General features: G+C 37.6%; 5 protein-coding genes across 7 annotated transcripts; 2 read left to right on the forward strand and 3 right to left on the reverse strand.

Annotated features, from left to right (window-relative positions):
- Positions 1-432: 432 nt before the first annotated feature.
- On the reverse strand, positions 433-4,426 carry LOC110863403. The gene is made up of 5 exons (XM_022112702.2): positions 3,866-4,426; positions 2,820-3,783; positions 2,311-2,752; positions 2,011-2,233; positions 433-1,323 (listed from the first exon to the last, which is right to left on the reverse strand). The coding sequence occupies exons 1-5, from the start codon at positions 4,340-4,342 to the stop codon at positions 781-783; spliced, it is 2,649 nt and encodes an 882-aa protein (XP_021968394.1). The 5' UTR covers positions 4,343-4,426; the 3' UTR covers positions 433-780.
- Positions 4,427-5,512: 1,086 nt separating this feature from the next.
- On the forward strand, positions 5,513-8,193 carry LOC110856486. The gene is made up of 4 exons (XM_022104969.2): positions 5,513-6,433; positions 6,511-6,758; positions 6,829-7,229; positions 7,292-8,193. Exons 1-4 carry the CDS (start codon positions 6,173-6,175, stop codon positions 8,191-8,193), a joined length of 1,812 nt encoding a protein of 603 aa, XP_021960661.1. The 5' UTR covers positions 5,513-6,172.
- A 1,123-nt stretch (positions 8,194-9,316) lies between these two features.
- LOC110856497 (dehydrogenase/reductase SDR family member on chromosome X) lies at positions 9,317-11,083 on the reverse strand. Its single transcript, XM_022104980.2, has 4 exons — positions 10,654-11,083; positions 10,407-10,568; positions 10,105-10,298; positions 9,317-9,992 (listed from the first exon to the last, which is right to left on the reverse strand). The coding sequence occupies exons 1-4, from the start codon at positions 10,926-10,928 to the stop codon at positions 9,676-9,678; spliced, it is 948 nt and encodes a 315-aa protein (XP_021960672.1). The 5' UTR covers positions 10,929-11,083; the 3' UTR covers positions 9,317-9,675.
- Positions 11,084-11,284: 201 nt separating this feature from the next.
- On the reverse strand, positions 11,285-12,790 carry LOC110860380 (protein D2). 3 transcript variants are annotated; one of them, XM_022109429.2, is made up of 4 exons: positions 12,189-12,790; positions 11,894-12,025; positions 11,614-11,820; positions 11,285-11,529 (listed from the first exon to the last, which is right to left on the reverse strand). In XM_022109429.2, exons 1-3 carry the CDS (start codon positions 12,349-12,351, stop codon positions 11,642-11,644), a joined length of 474 nt encoding a protein of 157 aa, XP_021965121.1. In that variant the 5' UTR covers positions 12,352-12,790; the 3' UTR covers positions 11,285-11,529; positions 11,614-11,641. The 3 variants fall into 3 exon arrangements, with proteins under 3 accessions (XP_021965121.1, XP_021965116.1, XP_021965109.1); XM_022109424.2 differs by having other exon boundaries at positions 11,285-11,820; positions 12,189-12,352; positions 12,448-12,783; XM_022109417.2 differs by having other exon boundaries at positions 11,285-11,820; positions 12,189-12,352; positions 12,423-12,783.
- Positions 12,791-15,985: 3,195 nt separating this feature from the next.
- Positions 15,986-17,334, forward strand: LOC110841874. The gene is made up of 2 exons (XM_022087572.2): positions 15,986-16,155; positions 16,249-17,334. The coding sequence occupies exons 1-2, from the start codon at positions 16,077-16,079 to the stop codon at positions 17,190-17,192; spliced, it is 1,023 nt and encodes a 340-aa protein (XP_021943264.1). The 5' UTR covers positions 15,986-16,076; the 3' UTR covers positions 17,193-17,334.
- Positions 17,335-17,899: the final 565 nt, after the last annotated feature.

Below are 17,899 nucleotides of genomic sequence, written 5' to 3' on the forward strand. Positions count from 1 at the left end.
GTGTACTAAACTTATAAATGTATTGATAACAAACATTATATAACTCAAGTGCAACGAATGCTCAAAAATTCTGGTAATAAAGGATTACTTTGAGTTTTTGCACAATTTATTGAACGGATTATCAATTTATTAATTGGGACGTAATAAAGTCGGATCTGCGTCAAAATTGTATCCCTGTATTCTTCCCCAAATGCTCATTTGTTGGGATTTGGGATTAGATATTTTGACGTTGCAGACGGCGCATTTCAATTTTTCATGTAATAACTTTTCACCCACACGGACTTTCAATTGCATAAAATAAATATGTAGAGGCTGATGTAATATATTTTATGACATTTAATCAAATTGTTTGTGCTCAGATAAGGTACCCAAAGTCGTGTTTATATTATGCATGAATTAAATTTCTAAGATTTGTCAAGCTCATAATACGAATGATTGTCTGCAGTTACTTTATTTCAAACTTCTCCAAACATATGTACATATGTAAATGTCATGGAATTAGATATACTATATTATACATGTGTACATATAAATTTATACAGATAATATATTTTAATACGTACTTTATTAACGCGGTGTGCGTATGCACATCATATTCGAAAATGAGAAAGCAGTACGGCGTATTTTTACGCGTATTTATAATGCAGAAGTTTTTTGCCTTTATTATTGTATTTCAGGATTTACATATCATTGGTTTGGATGAAAGTACATTATGAAATATGTATATAATAATGTACATAAGTCTTGCACGCCTTAAAATGTAATATTGGGCAAATTCGCTTATTCCCAATCCTCCTTGCAAATTGTCTTGAATGCAACTTGAAAGGCAGTTGATAATCCCTTTGGTTGAATTCTAACCAACTTCTCGTCATCCGGATTGCGTGCTACGGGACAATCCTTCAGGTTAATCGAGATGGTGAATGTGACGCTACCATCTGCAGCTAGGGAGTCGCAAACCTTCGTCTCTTCGACCGTGTCACCATTACAACTGGAGAAATATCGAATATTTAGACTTCCGTCATCCACACCATCTCGTTCCAGAATCGTCTTTTGCTCGATTTTCTTGTACTCATTAACCAGGAGCTCAACAACGTTGGAAGAATCAGTGTTTAGCACACCAATCGCAGAGTTTGGAATGTTCCTTTGAAGATTTTCGTAATGTCTGGTCGAAAGTTCGGTAATTCCAAATATTGGAGTTATCTTTTTGTCATTAAACACGTTTATGATGTCCTGTTCGGAGGGATAATCATAGGTCACTTCCCCAGTGTACAAACCGGCTGGAGATAAGGCACACCGGCGATTGAAAACTGAGAGTCCAAATCTCTGTAAACGAGTTAAACGATTAATGGTTTGGATACTAGATGCAATATCATTTAACGCAATGTTTAAGAGTCATCAGTTACTGTGGCTTTGGCCAATAAAATTAAACTGATAAAAAAGAAAGGATAATCTGATAATCTCATGCGTCCCCCTGGATTTGTATGATTTATAAATGTTTGAAAAAATGTTTTCTTCATTCTTGGCCTAATTTACTTGAAATTTGTAATCAGTTACAAGTAATCAATTTTAGATTTTAGAATTAGATTGTATTCAAAAATTGCAATTTTATAAGTTGATGTGGGTGTAACCTTATTTATTATGTCGGGGAAAGTGGGTTATGATAAATTCTTCATTATAGATTATCATAAAAATGCAGTTATCCCTAAAAAGCTTGCCAATTGAATCACAAAATTTGTCAAAAAAATTTCCAATCCAAGTGGGAAAAATCAATGTTTCGATTTTGCTGATGGCTCACTCATTAAACTCGAATTTCAAGTCAATTATTGGGCCAAGATTTTTGCTGATTTACCATTTTACCATTTTAAAAACAATAAAAGTTCAGGTGGCATTATGAGACTTTTTATGTCAATTGACCTCTACTGACCCGTTGAATTTTATGAACATGTCCAACAGTGTGTTAAACACCTTCAATTACGTCATTTATGCTATTGCTAAATAAGTGGACCTTACCCTTCCATCTCCAGCTTTATGATATGCATCATCTGTTAACAACAGCAGAATATGTCGGGAATTAAATCTCCAGCCAATTTCAGAAGTGCACTCTGCTATTTGAAACATAGCATCGAGTTGACTTTCTGGTAAGTCAGCGCCATCTAGAACAGGATTGACCGACACCGCCGACCTGAATTCCTCTACACTTTTCGTTAGCGATAAGTGATTCTTAAAGCTGTAACTGTAATTTCAAAATAAATATTATAGTCCATCCAGGAATTACCGTAAGCGTCAATATTCAGAAACAGTTATGCATACTCTCCTGCGAGTCGAGATCCGAAGTTGAACCACGGTTTGTCCACGTGCCCTCCATATCCCAGGGTGAAATCATTTGACATATTTTGAACTGCGCTAATTAGTTGTGAGCTAAGCTGCATTAGATTATCGCGATCGTCATCCATTGATCTTGATAGGTCGAGAAGAACGTAGATGTCAACCGGGTGCGATTCTAATTTAAACGTGACAGTGAAGGTTTTGTTCTCGTTTGGACATAGCGTCAAATTTTGTATTGGGTTTTGGGGTTGGTTTGGATCAATTATAACATTTACGGGGGGAACGCCACATATCCCGCTGCATCCGTTCACTACCAGGTTTTCATACGTATCACATTTTGAGCTATCATAGAAATCCCCAGCGCAGTACGAGCAACCACTTCCAAGGCAAGTTGACACAGAGTTAGAATAATAGTGGCAAGGATTGTCTATACCAGCAAAAAACAAGCATGAAGTAATGTACATAAGTTTGTTGCAATTCAAGTGCATACATACCATCAATTGTTGTTTCTTCTGTGGAAGGTTCAGTTGAAATATCATTTATTGTAGTTACTTCAGTCGACGTGGCGTCTTTTGGAGTTACATCACTCGAGGTGGCGTCCTCTGTAGTTACTTCCGTCGATATGGCGTCCTCTGTAGCTACCTCAGTCGCGGTGGCATCCTCTGTAGTTACCTCGGTCGAGGTGGCGTCCTCTGTAATTACCTCAGTCGAGGTGGCGTCCTCTGTAATTACCTCAGTCGAGGTGGCGTCCTCTGTAGTTACTTCTGTCGAGGTGGCGTCCTCTGTAGTTGCTTCCGAGGTGGCGTCCTCTGTAGTTATTTCAGTCGAGGTGGCATCCTCTGTAGTTACCTCGGTTGAGGTGGCGTCTTCTGTAGTCACTTCAATCGAGGTGGCGTCTTCTGTAGTCACTTCAGTCGATGTAGCGTCCTCTGTAGTTACTTCAGTCGAGGTGGCATCCTCTGTAGTTACCTCGGTTGAGGTGGCGTCTTCTGTAGTCGCTTCAGTCGAGGTGGCGTCTTCTGTAGTTACCTCAGTCGATTTTGCATCTTCTGTAGTTACCTCAGTTGAGGTGGCGTCTTCTGTAGTCACTTCAGTCGATGTAGCGTCCTCTGTAGTTACTTCAGTCGAGGTGGCATCCTCTGTAGTTACCTCGGTTGAGGTGGCGTCTTCTGTAGTCGCTTCAGTCGAGGTGGCGTCTTCTGTAGTTACCTCAGTCGATTTTGCGTCTTCTGTAGTTAGCTCAGTCGACGTGGCATCTTCTGTAGTTACTTCGGTGAAGACTTGATCCGGTGTAGATGAATCATTGCGAGGATCTGTCGTAGGGTAGTACTCCGTTGTGCTTATTTCAATTTGGTCAGTGGTCGTTGTTCGTAAACATTCATAGTTTCCATTGTGCCACAGTATAATTTCTTCGATGAATAGCGTGCTGTCCATATGTAAGTATCCGCCCAGTTCAATCTATAAATGCATCACTCAAAAGTATTTGCATCGTATATTCGCAAGCTTCCACATTGCACATTAGCTAATTTCATTATCTTACCGTTCCGTGTGAATCATCCAACGTGATCTGTTCATAATCCCACCTAAGAAAGTTGTGAGTCTTCAAACTGTGGTAATCAGGATTGTGGTTATGTCGTGGAACTGGCCAAATGGAGCTCTCCGTATCAAAGTTGCAATACTTGATTGACATCTCCAATTTTGTTAAGTTGCAAATATGTTTCTTAATGTAAAATTTGAATGAATATTCTTTCTTTTCAGAACTGATAGCTCCATCGTCCTCTTCTTGACCCTGGTATCTCGTGAGGTACCAATACTGCGAACCAGGTTCTAAAGGAAGTCCACCAGCCGGTCCCGATTCTTTAATTTCCCAATGTATTTCCGTTTCGAAGAAATGCAGAAATTCGTCCCTGTTTGATATCACAATTTCCCCATCCTCTTGGGTTGGTACGGGACTTGCAATTGCAAACCAACAACACGTAGAAAGAAATAAGAACGTCTTTGTATTTGGAAGCACCATGATTTAAATTGTGCTGTTGATCGAACTTCACCTTGACAATGGTCTGAGCTCTAAGCCTTGACATCCTAACGTTGGTTCGAGTAAAGAGAATAAATCAACAGATCAAGCTGTCAAAATTGATATTTTAAAGTATTATCTAAATTGCGACTCGGTTGATTCATCAGCACAATTTCGTCGAATATATTTAATCCATGAAAAAATTTTCTGTTGCATAAAAATGGTTTTATGGTAGAGATCAAACATTATCTCGAGTGTATTTAGCTGGTTCTTTCTAAGAATTAATACCCGCAGTATTGCTACCTAAATACATAGTTTCCCACTGCGCATATCATTAGGTTCAAATTTCGGACCGATTATCTATAAATTACATTCGTGGGTAAAAACTCCAATTAAACTTCAACAGATTTCCGGTGGTTAATCGCTTGTAAATCGATTAAATCATAAATTACTTAAGTTATGAAACATATCTGGTCATGCGCATGCTACGTGTTAACTCTCAGATGACTTTCCAAAGCAGTACAAATTAAATTCCTTGAATCTAGTAATACTCATGATGTACTTTGACATTCATGTACATTTGATGAAAGATTCAATAATGAATGATAAGCACAATATGCGACCAGACATTATTTCAAACGGTGGTCCGGAATAAGTAGATTATAATTATTATTAGTCGTACAATTGACCTTTACAAGGTGATGTAAAGTTTACATCACATTACCAATGCAACATTATCAATAATGATACTCATAATACAGTGCAATTAAGGATAAGTTGGCCAAAGTTCATTTTCTATGAGAAATGGATGAAGAATAGCATTGGGAAAATTTAGAAAGTCCTTTGTACTCAGGATTCCAATGGATTAGAAGATTAAATGGAGCTTCATGGGTTTCCAACGAGTGTCCATTTAAATAAAGAATGTAAAAGCTCCTGGCTTTACTTTTTATTATTTCAAAGAAGCAATTATAAACTTTTTTGAGTATACGGACCCCTACATACGTATGAAACATGATAAATACGTAAGTCATATAAAGATATTGATGAAGAATTTATGGAAAGATACAACTATCAAATCAAATGATACTGATGAATTATATTTAATATTTAATATGATTGCGCAAGTTTATTTGAAGTTTTATTGGTGTAATAGATTATTATATGCATAATATTCAGTCCATGATTCTAAAGGACATTTCTACATTTTTTATACAAATTATTGGAAATATTAATAATGATACTATTGTTATGCCAAAGTCAAGCTTAATAATCTTTAGTAATCTGTTTATTGCAAGTTTCGTAAAATAAATCCAATCGGCCTATTCAAATCATAGGAAATCATGAAATTCACTGAATCCACTGCTAATATTCATGCTGGTTTCGTATTTACAAAATTTTTTTGGGGAAAATACTAGCCGTGGAGATTGGTAAGTTATGAAATCATTTCTCAGCCAATGTTTAAGAACATTTTTGTGATTTTGTTGACAATAGATTAGTAACATACACATAATGTGAGTCACATTATGTCACATTATGTGACATAGCCGCATATGCACTATGCACTACAATATGCCCATAATTCGCCCACTATAAAGTTGAGTAATCAAATCAGATAACTATGTATGCATCTATTACATAATTAATGCCAATATGCCGGGTTAATTGATGGAATTAACTTAATTCCTATTGTACAATAAAATTCTCTTATCGTTCTGTTGATCCGGTATAAGAATAAAATCCTCGTCCAGTTCAAACTATCTCAACATTTTAAAAACGAATTGCTTCAGCCAAACGTTCTTCAATTTAGTATATTCGTACGTTATCATCGTTAAAATGCAGAGGTTCAACTTCTTTGGTTTCGCACTATTTGTGGGGCTCAGTATTTTTCGACCTGGAATTTGTCAATCCTATGACGCAACTCTAGAAGAAAATACCCAAGGTAAAGATGTCGTTGATGCAGTGATACGAAAACTCGGAAGGGCAGCGATATTTCCTCAAGATCAAGGATTCCTTAAACGACTGGCATTGGTGGAATCTGGGTTTGGAAATTCTTCCGATACATACCGACCCGGCTACAATGGTGGCATTTGGCATGTTAGCTAATTTTTTTAAACTAAAAATATATGATCTTATCTTGAAAACTGAGTATATCAATGTTAATTGTTGTCAAGGTGGATGAAGTCGATTTCGAGGCAACAAAAGATATACCAGATCTACAAGATTACTATGATAAAACTAAACAAATTTTTGGCATTACTTGGGATGGCGTGACATGGGCAGATCTAAGGAAACCTTTATTTTCGGCTATTGCTGTGCGGTTGTTCTTACGTCAGAAGACAAACGACGCAATTCCTAGTGCAATTCTTGCACAAGCCTCATATTGGATAAGCCATTACAGACCGAATGGCGACGTTAATCGGTAAATGACTTTTCAAATAGCGAAAAACATTTTTTGGGATTTCAATAAATAACATATTATTGACTTTAAGATTTGAAGAAGAAGTTAGTGATGTTGAAAGCAAGCCTGAATGCCATGGCGTTGCTGATGTGTGCATAGTAATGGATGGGTCGGGAAGCATAACCCTGCCTGCCTTTCAAAAAGCCATAGATTTTTCAGTCGACCTTGTGGAAACTTTCACCTTGGACCCCGCAACTGCCATGAGGGTAGGATATCTTGTGTTTGCCTCCGATATTGATCATTACTTTGACTTGGATAACACAATGACGAAGGAAGAAATGATAAGCAAATTGAAACAAGTAACTTATCCAAACGGAGCGACCGCAACGGGAGACGGCATTGTTGCAGGATTGGAATATTTCAAGAAGGCTGTGAATAGGGTTGGCATTCCAAAAATCATGCTCACATTCACCGACGGTGAATCGAATTCTGGTAATCCTAACGACTTTTAAATATGTTTCATGCAAAGAGTACAAATATCCTTCTGAATATAGGAACGTATAGCGTGTCTCAAGCCGTCGCCATGATCCAGAACGAAAGAATAGTTTCCTACGCAATTGGAATTGGATCAAATATAATCGAAGCCGAGCTGAAAATAATTGCATATGGCATTGACGAGATGGTAAAGAGAGTTGACGACTACAATGCATTGCCTGAAATTACCAATGATCTTAATTTTGCCGTTTGTCAAACACCTCAAACCCTTGAGCCCAACGTGGAGCCCACGCCTGGCGTACTTGAACCCCGTGAACGCAGATATTATGCGATTGGGCTCACCACGAATGGCATAACACTTTCCATTAGCACCAATAGTGCCTTCGAAGGATGGTACTCTTATTCTGAGCCTAATCCAAATAGTGCTATCTACGATGGCCTCATCACTGGCAATATTATTTACATTCCTGATCAAGATGATGCTGATGGGCGTGTTCTAAGAAATGATGGGACAAAACACGTTTATGTCACAATTCAGGGCGCTTCAACTGACGAGAGTTTGACAGAATATGTTATCCATGTGGGGGAAGGGTATCATATCCCGAGTCCATCTCCTGAAACCACACAAATACCAACGTCGACAGAAGTGACCACTGAAGCTACTGCATCAACGGAAGTAACAACTGAAGCCGTATTAACGGAAGTGACTACTGACGTAGCATCGACGGAAGTGACCACTGAAGCAACAGTTATACCTCCCTCGACGGAAAAAATTAGCGAAAATCCAGAAACCACAACAACCAGCATGCCTACAAGTCCAACTACTACGACAGAAACTCAAAGTACTACAGAAAAATTACGACCTGAAAACCCACCAGTAAATGTTCCAGATGAATCAAGCATCCTTTCTGGTGCTCTCCCATGGTTGATTATCTGCTGTCTCTTAAATTTGTTTAACTAAAAAATAACTAAACCTCTGCATGTCTGTCTGTCCGGAGTGCATTCTTGGGAGTAATCCGGCAGCAAATTATTCGCTATTTATTTACTCTCATATTTTTTTTTCATTCGAGGTTCCAACTATTTTACATACTTATAATGCACATGGTGTAACGCTCCCTATTCTTTTATGGGATTGCGTGTCCTGATTCACACCCACTTTCGCGGATGCCCCTTTTCTTTGTGACGTCGTGCAATAAACTTGTAGTAGAAACTCACTTTTTTATAATAATTATTAATAAATTTATTTACATCAATACCGACTGAAAAATATTGACTTTACAGAAATGCTCGTATTATTAATACGTGGGAGAGCTAATGCTATTATTTTAATTTTAACTACTAATCTAGACAGGAACTTATTATTAAGTTTCCGAAGCTTTAAACCTTGAACTTGATCTTGATGATCACTAAATCTAACCTGCTGATCCTGAATCTAAAACTACACTCTTTTCTTCTCTCTTCTCTGCTTACTCTATATATACGTGATCACATAAGCCACGCCTACTTGATCACTACCTTTACTTACGCTACCTATGCACAAACTACGCCCTCATGATCATGATGACGTACATCATCATTCTGTGCTCCTCACTCCTATCCTCTCTTCCCCTTCGTGATCTCCTCCTGCACACAATATGGTTTGGACACACGTGAGAGGCGAGATACTCATGAAAACTAAATCTATGTATTTTGAATCCCTTGACCTTTGAAATGCTGATGTCACATTTGCATCAGCGTTCCAAAAATTGCAATGGTAAATAGAATAAAGTCCCATCACAATAACTTCCATAAAGTAGATTGGAAGTGAACACAATGTTTCTCTTATCAACAAAACACAGGTTTGGACTTTAATAATATTTTAGAATATCTTCAAGAATGAAACAAGTAGTATTAAGTACATGTGTAAATACATGCATCGTATGTACACAAATGCAATTTATAATTATATCTGTACTTCAATGAATAAGCACAACAACATGTCCACGAATTAATTTCTGCAAAAGCACTCAGATTCTGTGACATTGGGCAATTTGTTACAAACACTCAGGATCAGTCAGTTAATACAAACGTTCATCCCACTCATCCTCAGTTCAACCTTTTATTATTTATCTATTATGGCAGAGTCTCTTCAATCAATCTCTCTAATAATTTTCATTGTAACAAATGATAGTAATAGTTGCTAGCACTTGAATAATAGATATTACTTCACTTGGCTGATTCACAGTCACGTAAATAAGTAATAAAGATTGAATTGATCAAAGACTTTGAGTTAAATAAATTGCTTTTGGTAATAAGATAGTCAAACAAAGTGCATAAGCTGAAAAAATAATGCTAACATTATTACTGAATGATTTTCATGTATGGAATACTGAAATTTCGTACAACATTTTTGGGAGTATATACGTGTAATGACAATAAAAATACATTATACATTGGAGTTTCCCTATGTCCACGTTACTTTAGTCAATTGTTCTGACACCTCCCAAAGTTTCTCTGCTGTTGCCAAATCCTTAGCTGCCTTCGGCGGACTAATAGCTATGGGAGGACCATACATGGCCAGGAATCCATTGGGAACGTAAAATTCGGACGACTTTGCTTCTGCAAAAGTTGCTGCAAAAAGGGAAGAATTCGCACCATCCTCAGGCTCCTGGGAGAAAAATGGCATCAAAGTCCACCCGACAACTTTAGTAAATAATGAATCATTTCCAGGGCGAACAACAGTCATATCGGTTTTAACCAGTCCAGGATGAACAACAAATGCTGAAATTTTCAAAATAAATATCACAATAACACTTAGTTTACTTATTATTATTTTTTCATATACATTAATGTATGACTTCTTCATTTATTAAATATGGCTAAAATCACGTACCTGTTAAATTCCAGCCATTTGCTTCACTTCTTCTTTGAAGTTCAAATGTAAAGAGAATATTTGCCAACTTTGATTGTGCGTACAGTCCACTTCCCGAATATTTCTTGTTTTCAGATTGAAGGTCGTTAAAATCAATTTTCGCCAGGCCTGCCATTCCGCTCGAGACATTCACCACCCTCGCTGCAGAACTTCGCCTGCATAAACCAAAATATCCAATTTGTTAATAATACATAAATAATTCTATTAAAATTCAGATAGGTTTCAGCACGACAATTCCTTTTTATACATATCTGTATGTGTACTTTAGTGACGGAAGTAGCTGTGCAGTAAGTGCAAATGGTGCCAAGTGATTAGTCCCAAAGACGGCTTCAAAGCCATCAACGGTAGTTTGTCGTGTGGTGGGTCCAATAATTCCTGCGTTGTTCACCAATATGTCCAACGCAATTCCTCTAGCATTGAACTTCCTGCATGGTTATGACGGCATACATTAATAAGCACGTGATATTATTATATATACACAGGTAATACATTAAAATGGCATCTTATTACGTGGCAAACTCGGAAATTGCAGCTAAATTACCCAAATCCACTGGGACGAAGGAGACCTTGATTGCGGGTTTGGTCGTTGTCATCCGTTTGACGGCGTCTTTTCCTTTCTCCTCATTTCTCCCGATGATGACAACCTCTGCCCCCGCAGAAGCCAGTCCTAGTGTCGTTTCGTAGCCAATCCCACCCGTTCCCCCGGTAACTATGGCCACTTTCCCTGTCAGATCTGGGATATCATCTCGAGACCACGGTTTTGCTTTTGTCGAACTGTTGGGCATTATATTTTCTATATTGTACTTTTTATTTTACTGTAACAATCGTACGGAGAACGGGCAAACAGCCAAAATATTATTTAATGAAACAGATGATAATGATCATGCATGACAGGACAAAAAATGCATGGCCATCATGGTATACTCATTACTCACCCAAAACCACATTGGGCATTTGGTTTGTTGAGTTACATAACTAAACTACGCTTACGCAATCTCACTGTCCAGAATAATCACCCAGTAAAACTCATACACGATATACGACTTGTACAAGTTGTTGCTCAAAAATCATGATATATGACGATTTTTTTGGAGCGCACCTCCACGAAAGTCCAGTGGGGAACACACCTTTGATAAACGAATTTTGTATCATTTCTTTTATTTATTTTTAAGATGCATCTAACATTGAACCTCGCGCAATTGAGATATTGAAATGTGAATAACAATTAATTATTCGAAGGTTTTCTTTGTGCGCACGCAATTTATAACACATACATTCAATTTGTACATTTCGTTTTGAAATGGCTGGAACATGAAAATTTACTTAATTTCACAAGTTATTTGAGGGTTACCTCAGATTTTAATTAAAGTTGACATTGAAGGAGATCTAACAAAGCAATAACAGTAAATTCAGGCAGTGCATAAGTACATACATGCATACAATAATGTCTAAAGGCATCTTCATAAATACCTTGTGATAATAATGTAATGGTGCTAGTTTAGAAAAAAGTCGTTTGAAAATAATTCTTCGCCACCGGATTTCCAAGATTATGCTTCTTTGCAAAATCCTGAATTGAATATCGGATTCGTGCTAGACGAGAAGTTTTCATTTGTTCATCGACGGTAATTAGTTCCGGTTGCTCGTACACAAGAAACACGTAGCGATGTGCTCCTAGCCCTGTGAACCGAATTATAGGTTGTCTTAATTTCTTATCATCTCAAAATTGATTTAAATTAAAATAAATGCTGACCCGGTGGGGGTCCGGGTGGTCCATATGGAACCACCTCCTCTCCTCTCGTCACATTTCCTCCCTTGACATTGATCACCATCCAGTGTAGAACTTCACCCAAAAAGGGCAAGTATCTGGATGGAGCATCAGGGTCTATAAATTAATGCCATTTAGTAGTAAATAATTATTTAATTAAGTATTATGACTAGCTCCGCAATGTATTTGTTTAACGAATTTTGTTACGTGTGCCCATATGTACCAATTAAAAATAGTCGCTCTGCAACTAATGCTAAATATGTTAATGTATATTTCTAACCCATCATGGCCAAAAGGTACGTTTTATTGGGATCAGCGTTCCATGAAACGGATGGCTTATTTCCAGCTTGGGTTCTTGTGACACGATTACCATTCTGAACTTCAACACCGTCAGAATACACAACTTTCAGTGGAAAGTTTGCGACCGGAGTTTCCCAATCCATTCTGAACAATTATTAGCAACAAGAAAATGGGACTGATTTATGTATGGATTGCAATATTCAGATTTATTTACATGTTATCACTTATCAATCCATTACTTATCAATCCAGAATATAGTCAATCACGTACACGCAACAAATTGTCTATTTAATACGATAAGATCATCAGTCGTGATCCAACCTTATACCTTGATTTTCAATAGTTTGAGAATAAATGTACATTCAACTTTGTGCAATGCAAATATTGATTCCTATATTTTTAAATAGTTGTACTTAATTAAATGTGAAACGATAGGATTTTGTGCGACGGGGTTTAATCATGTCTCTCCAACACAAATGACAAACACAACAGGTTTGTTTTCTGAGTGTTGCGGAATGACAATGCAAAATGTATGTTGGATGTGGTGAAGGTCACCTCCATAACAATTTTACTTTATAATATGGACAGCGGCTATTATATTTCTTACAGTCGACTGAGAAATATAATAGTTTCACAAAGACCGCAGTCTATGTCATTGGACCACTATCATTAAATACTTCGGGCAACATAAATGAACCATAATTTTAAAAGTGGGAAAAACACTAGCTAACAGGGACATTATTTATTGTGCAAAAATGTACTTACACAGTTTTATTTAATTGTAATAGCCTAGATAGGTATGTACATCTCGGTCTATTGTATTTTATACTAATATTTAGCTCAAATTTCACAATTTTCCAATAAATTCACTCAATTAACAACGATCGATCCTAAGCTTACTGATATCTTTATTACAATGGATTTGCATATGGAGTAGTATTTAATAATGTTGAGATAAGTTGTTCACATACATACACAAGTTGATATTTTTTTATAACAGTTGTTTCAGTGGGCATTAGAAAAACAATGAAAATAGAAAATGCACAAGAAATATGGTGACCAAAAATCGCATATATCTGTAAATCTGTATGTACAGTCAATGGAACAAGTATTGGCAACACCCACGCAAGCTAAATAAAATTGGCTATAACTTTGGCATGCATTATCGAATTAGCATGAAAATTTGTACGCATTTAGTTAATTTAATGTTGTTTTCGATTATAATCATGTTTTACTGCTCAAAATTATATTAACGCAGTTTTTAAATAATTTGCTGGAAAATTTGCAAAATTAACCCGCAAAAAGTATTGGCACCCTCTAACTTAAAAAATCATAGAGCAAAGAAAGGCCAATTTTACTGCGACACACTGCTTCTAGTATTGCGTGGCACCTCCCCTCGACGCAATAAGAGCAGAAATAGGCCATGGAATTGATTCGACAAGGCTCTTTATAACGTTTTTCTATATGGTTGGCCACACTTGTTTCGAACTTTTGACAAGCTCGTTTTTCGTCGAGTGGTTTCCTACCGGTCTCTCTTCTCGCAGCCCAAACAATCAGAATGACATCAGGAGACTGTGCAGCCAACGAAAGAAGCGTAACCTTTTCGGTCTCCAAAAACTTGCATCATTAATTGGGGTAGCTGTTTTGAGTCAATGCATTTTTGGAATATAAAATTCCTCCCCAAGTCAGGTTTTTATCAAATAATTTCAAATTATCGTTTGGAATGATTAATTAGACCTCCCTGGTCATGATTTTGTCGATAATGACCAGGTAAACACGCCGCCACCTGGTCATTTAACCCCAAACCATAATCCATCCTCCTATGTGTTAAACTGCTATACGAACGTTTTCGTATTTCTGAGCCTTTTATGGCATCCGCCAGACTTGAACCAATTAATGAGCTCCGAATAAGTAAAATATGCCTATGTCGGACCAGTAGACTTTATTTCATTCATTGGAAGTCAATTGAGGCTTATATTTAGCCCATTCCAATTTATTCAGGTGGTTCGCTTTGGGGACTCTCTCGTCGGTCGGGCTACTGGAGCCTGAAACCCCAAGGCATAATTTTTAGTGAACACCAAATTTAATGATATGTTTGCCCCACAGTTGGTACTGCAATTCAACATGGATTTGGGGGCTAAAATCTTCCGATCTCGAGCAATTTGTTGCTTGATTCATCAGTAGATTTTGGGCGTAGGTGACCTTTTTCGTCCGCATCGTCGAAAAGTAGAAACTGAGATCGTCATTTTATATTTCTTTGCTACGTTTTCAATAGTGAATATGGAAAAGTATGTTTTCTCTTTGATTTTTCGATAACAAAGCATTTTTATGGAAGAGGCATGAATATTTCTCGCCGCGCCAAATACAGCTGGTTTAGTGCCGCCATTTTGGCTCCAGACAACACAACTGTAGACTTAAAATGTCGCTAACGTTATATTTTGTCACCTAATTACCTTACGTAAGGAAATGTGGAAGATGGTTAAGAAAATTGTGTCGAGTAACTAATTTAGCCACATGTTGCCAATACTTTTTGCAGGTTCGTACCTGACTCGTTAAGGTCAAAATCAGGATTGCGTTATGTTTACTAGATTTAAATCGGAATCACGATTATAATCCAACACTACATTAGATTTATCAAATGTGTTCAAAGTTTCATGCCAATTTGATAACGCATGCCAAAGTTATAACCAATTTTATTTAGCTTGCGTGGGTGTTGCCAATACTTTTTCCATTGACTGTACATCATATAAATTTTAGATGTGCAATATTCACATTAAAAGTTGTGATACCTTATTTATCCCCATAATTTGAAATGCTACAACTTAAAATGAATAAATAAACGGTCCTTTAGTGATAATTATTTAAGAAAAACAAGGCAGACAATGATCTCAAAAAATTATATAGCCCACCATTCACCTATGTATGCTACATATATATCATATATGTATGTCCCTTACGTAACGCTCGGTTGAGATATTCTCACCAAACTCGGTTGACCTATTCCCCATTGCAGTTTAATGACTGGAAGTTTGGAATTTAAAAACTGTTGCAGGTTTAGCTGGAAATGATATGCATGCGCTTATCCAACCAAACCACACCTCTGAAATGACATATCTAACTTTACTTTTAATTCGAGGTCTGTGATATTCCATGAGCACAGGACACAAAATGTAATGTTTTATTGATCTTAAGCTAGGGGCTCAATGAAGCAGTATATCATCTCAATTTGATGAAAATACGCACTTCACTTGCGTAGATGAGATAATCTACATACACATTTCTGAATTCCTAACAAAGTACATAGCTTTAATTCAAACGTATGTACATAGATTTGAAAGAGCTAACAACGTCACAATTAATTTCATACACATGCTTTGGTAAAACCTCAAAAAACAAGGATAAGGTAGAACTACCAGCACTTGAAAGCATCAACCATGTACTATTCTATGCCGCATCCTGAGTGATGAGTATTTGCATTGCTTCCCAAATCAGTGCAAATCTGGGGATTACCCTTTGGCATGAAGAACCAGTCAATTACGCCCATGTGCAGGAAAACACCCATTGTCCATTCATTACGATTCTTACCAAAAAGACAACGATCCCCACGTGGGTGCGGCGATCTTTGTCATTCGATCTCACCGGACAGTGACATATGGACTGGATTAAAATTCTTGAGTAATCCGAAATCTCATAATCCAGCATTGTTTGCGTCAATGATCTGATTTTGCGAGTCAGTGAAATCGTCATGTATTCCTGATCGTGGTATATAAGCCATTGACTCCAGCTTCATTTTACACTTGAAAAATACTGTTCAAATCGCAAGCAAACTTTGTCTTGATTGCGATCATTCAATAATATTTTTTTCAAAATGAAAACTGCTCTGATTTTACTCGTGGTCATGGTCGCTTTTGCAGCGGCTAGGACTCTGAACGACAAACAAGCTGTCGGTAGGTAACAAGAGTTCTAAAAACGTCCACGAATTAGTACATTAAATGCTCATTGCATAGTATAAAATAAACAAATAAACTTTTACTTTACAGACAAGGGCTTCCTTCTTCCATGTGGAAGACATAACGTTGGCAAAACATACACGTACCCCTTCAGCCCTAGCAAATATTTCGAATGCACTCAGAAAGGTTTGGAGCTGAGAAAATGTGGCCATGGAACATGGTACAGTTCTGACGCCAAGGCATGTATTAGGAACGAGGATTCCGGCGAATGTGATCCAATTTCTGAGTCGGAAGAGCCTTCCGAATCTGTCGAAGTTGAACCGACCGAGCCAGCACCAGAAAGTGAGGAATCCGTTGAAATCGAACCTACTGAGCCAGCACCAGAAAGTGAGGAATCCGTCGAAATTGAACCGACCGAGCCTGCCCCAGAAAGCTCAGAATCCGTCGAAGTTGAACCAACCGAGCCTGCCCCAGAAAGCTCAGAATCCGTCGAAGTTGAACCAACTGAACCTGCCCCAGAAAGTTCAGAATCTGTCGAAATTGAACCAACCGATCCTCCTGCATCATCATCATCCGAAGAAGTTTCCGAACCTTGCAAGATTGAGTGTGCTTATCATGGAGAATATCTCGTGAACCCAGCCAGCTGCAATTCCTTCTACCAGTGCTCTTGGGGAGTCGCATACCTTCACCAGTGCCCCAATGAAACAGTTGATGGAAGCAAACAGCTCGTGTTTGACCCAAACCTTGATGTTTGTGTTTGGTCCAAGGACTACGAATGTACCGGAGAACCCGGATGCCAACAACCAGAACCCGAACCAGAATGCCCAGCTGTCGTATGCGAGACCCTCGGACAGTACATTCCAAACCCTGCTGACTGCCACTCCTTCTACCAATGCTCCTGGGGAGCGGGCGAGACTCTCTTCCCGTACTATCACAATTGCCCCTTGGAAACGGATACTACGCGACTCGTCTTCGACCCGACTCTCAACGTTTGTAACTGGTCATCGGAAGTAGAGTGCAAAACCTCTTGCTAAGCAATCTATCCAATTCTCACATTAAGTTACAAATACCTCATTTTTCACCTCTCTGATTTATTTTTTCTTCCAACTCTGTCTACATCACTCATGCTGTCATCTCTTAAATACTTTTCAATAAACTTTTCACTTGCAAACTACACACGAGAAGAAATTAAACTTTCTCTAGAACATTGAAATTCTGAGTAATATGCTGTAATATAATGGGCATTATGCATAACCGTTGTTGTAATCTGTATATAGTCACGGGTGCAAATATGAAAATCTCATGTCAGTTTAACACTTTGATTTATATGACAAAATTAATCCTTTGCATATAAGTGTATGATGTATCAGTAGTCAGTACATAAATCAGTGCGTATACGTTTCGTCAGAACACACACTGTAAGATGCAGACAAGTAAATAAGTAATTAAGATATTTTTTATACGTACATAAAATTTGTTAGATTATAATCAGAAATGTTTACACCTGTGCGGTTTTGTCGTCATAAATTTTCTACAAGGAACCAGCCAGAAATTCCAAACTTCAAAGAGCTGTCGTCCTTCGTGTAAGGAAATTTTTGGAAAAATTGTAGGGAAAAAACCTCAATGTCGTATTTATTTCTACTTATCGTCATACACAAATATGCATCCGGTCATGTTCTAAGGTGTGTTCTAATCCTTTAAATGGGTGGAATACGCTTACCGATGATAATGGTTTTTAAGT

This window comes from Folsomia candida, unplaced genomic scaffold (genome assembly GCF_002217175.1).
Source record: "Folsomia candida strain VU population unplaced genomic scaffold, ASM221717v1 Fcan01_Sc001, whole genome shotgun sequence".
Taxonomy (NCBI): Eukaryota; Metazoa; Arthropoda; class Collembola; order Entomobryomorpha; family Isotomidae; genus Folsomia; species Folsomia candida.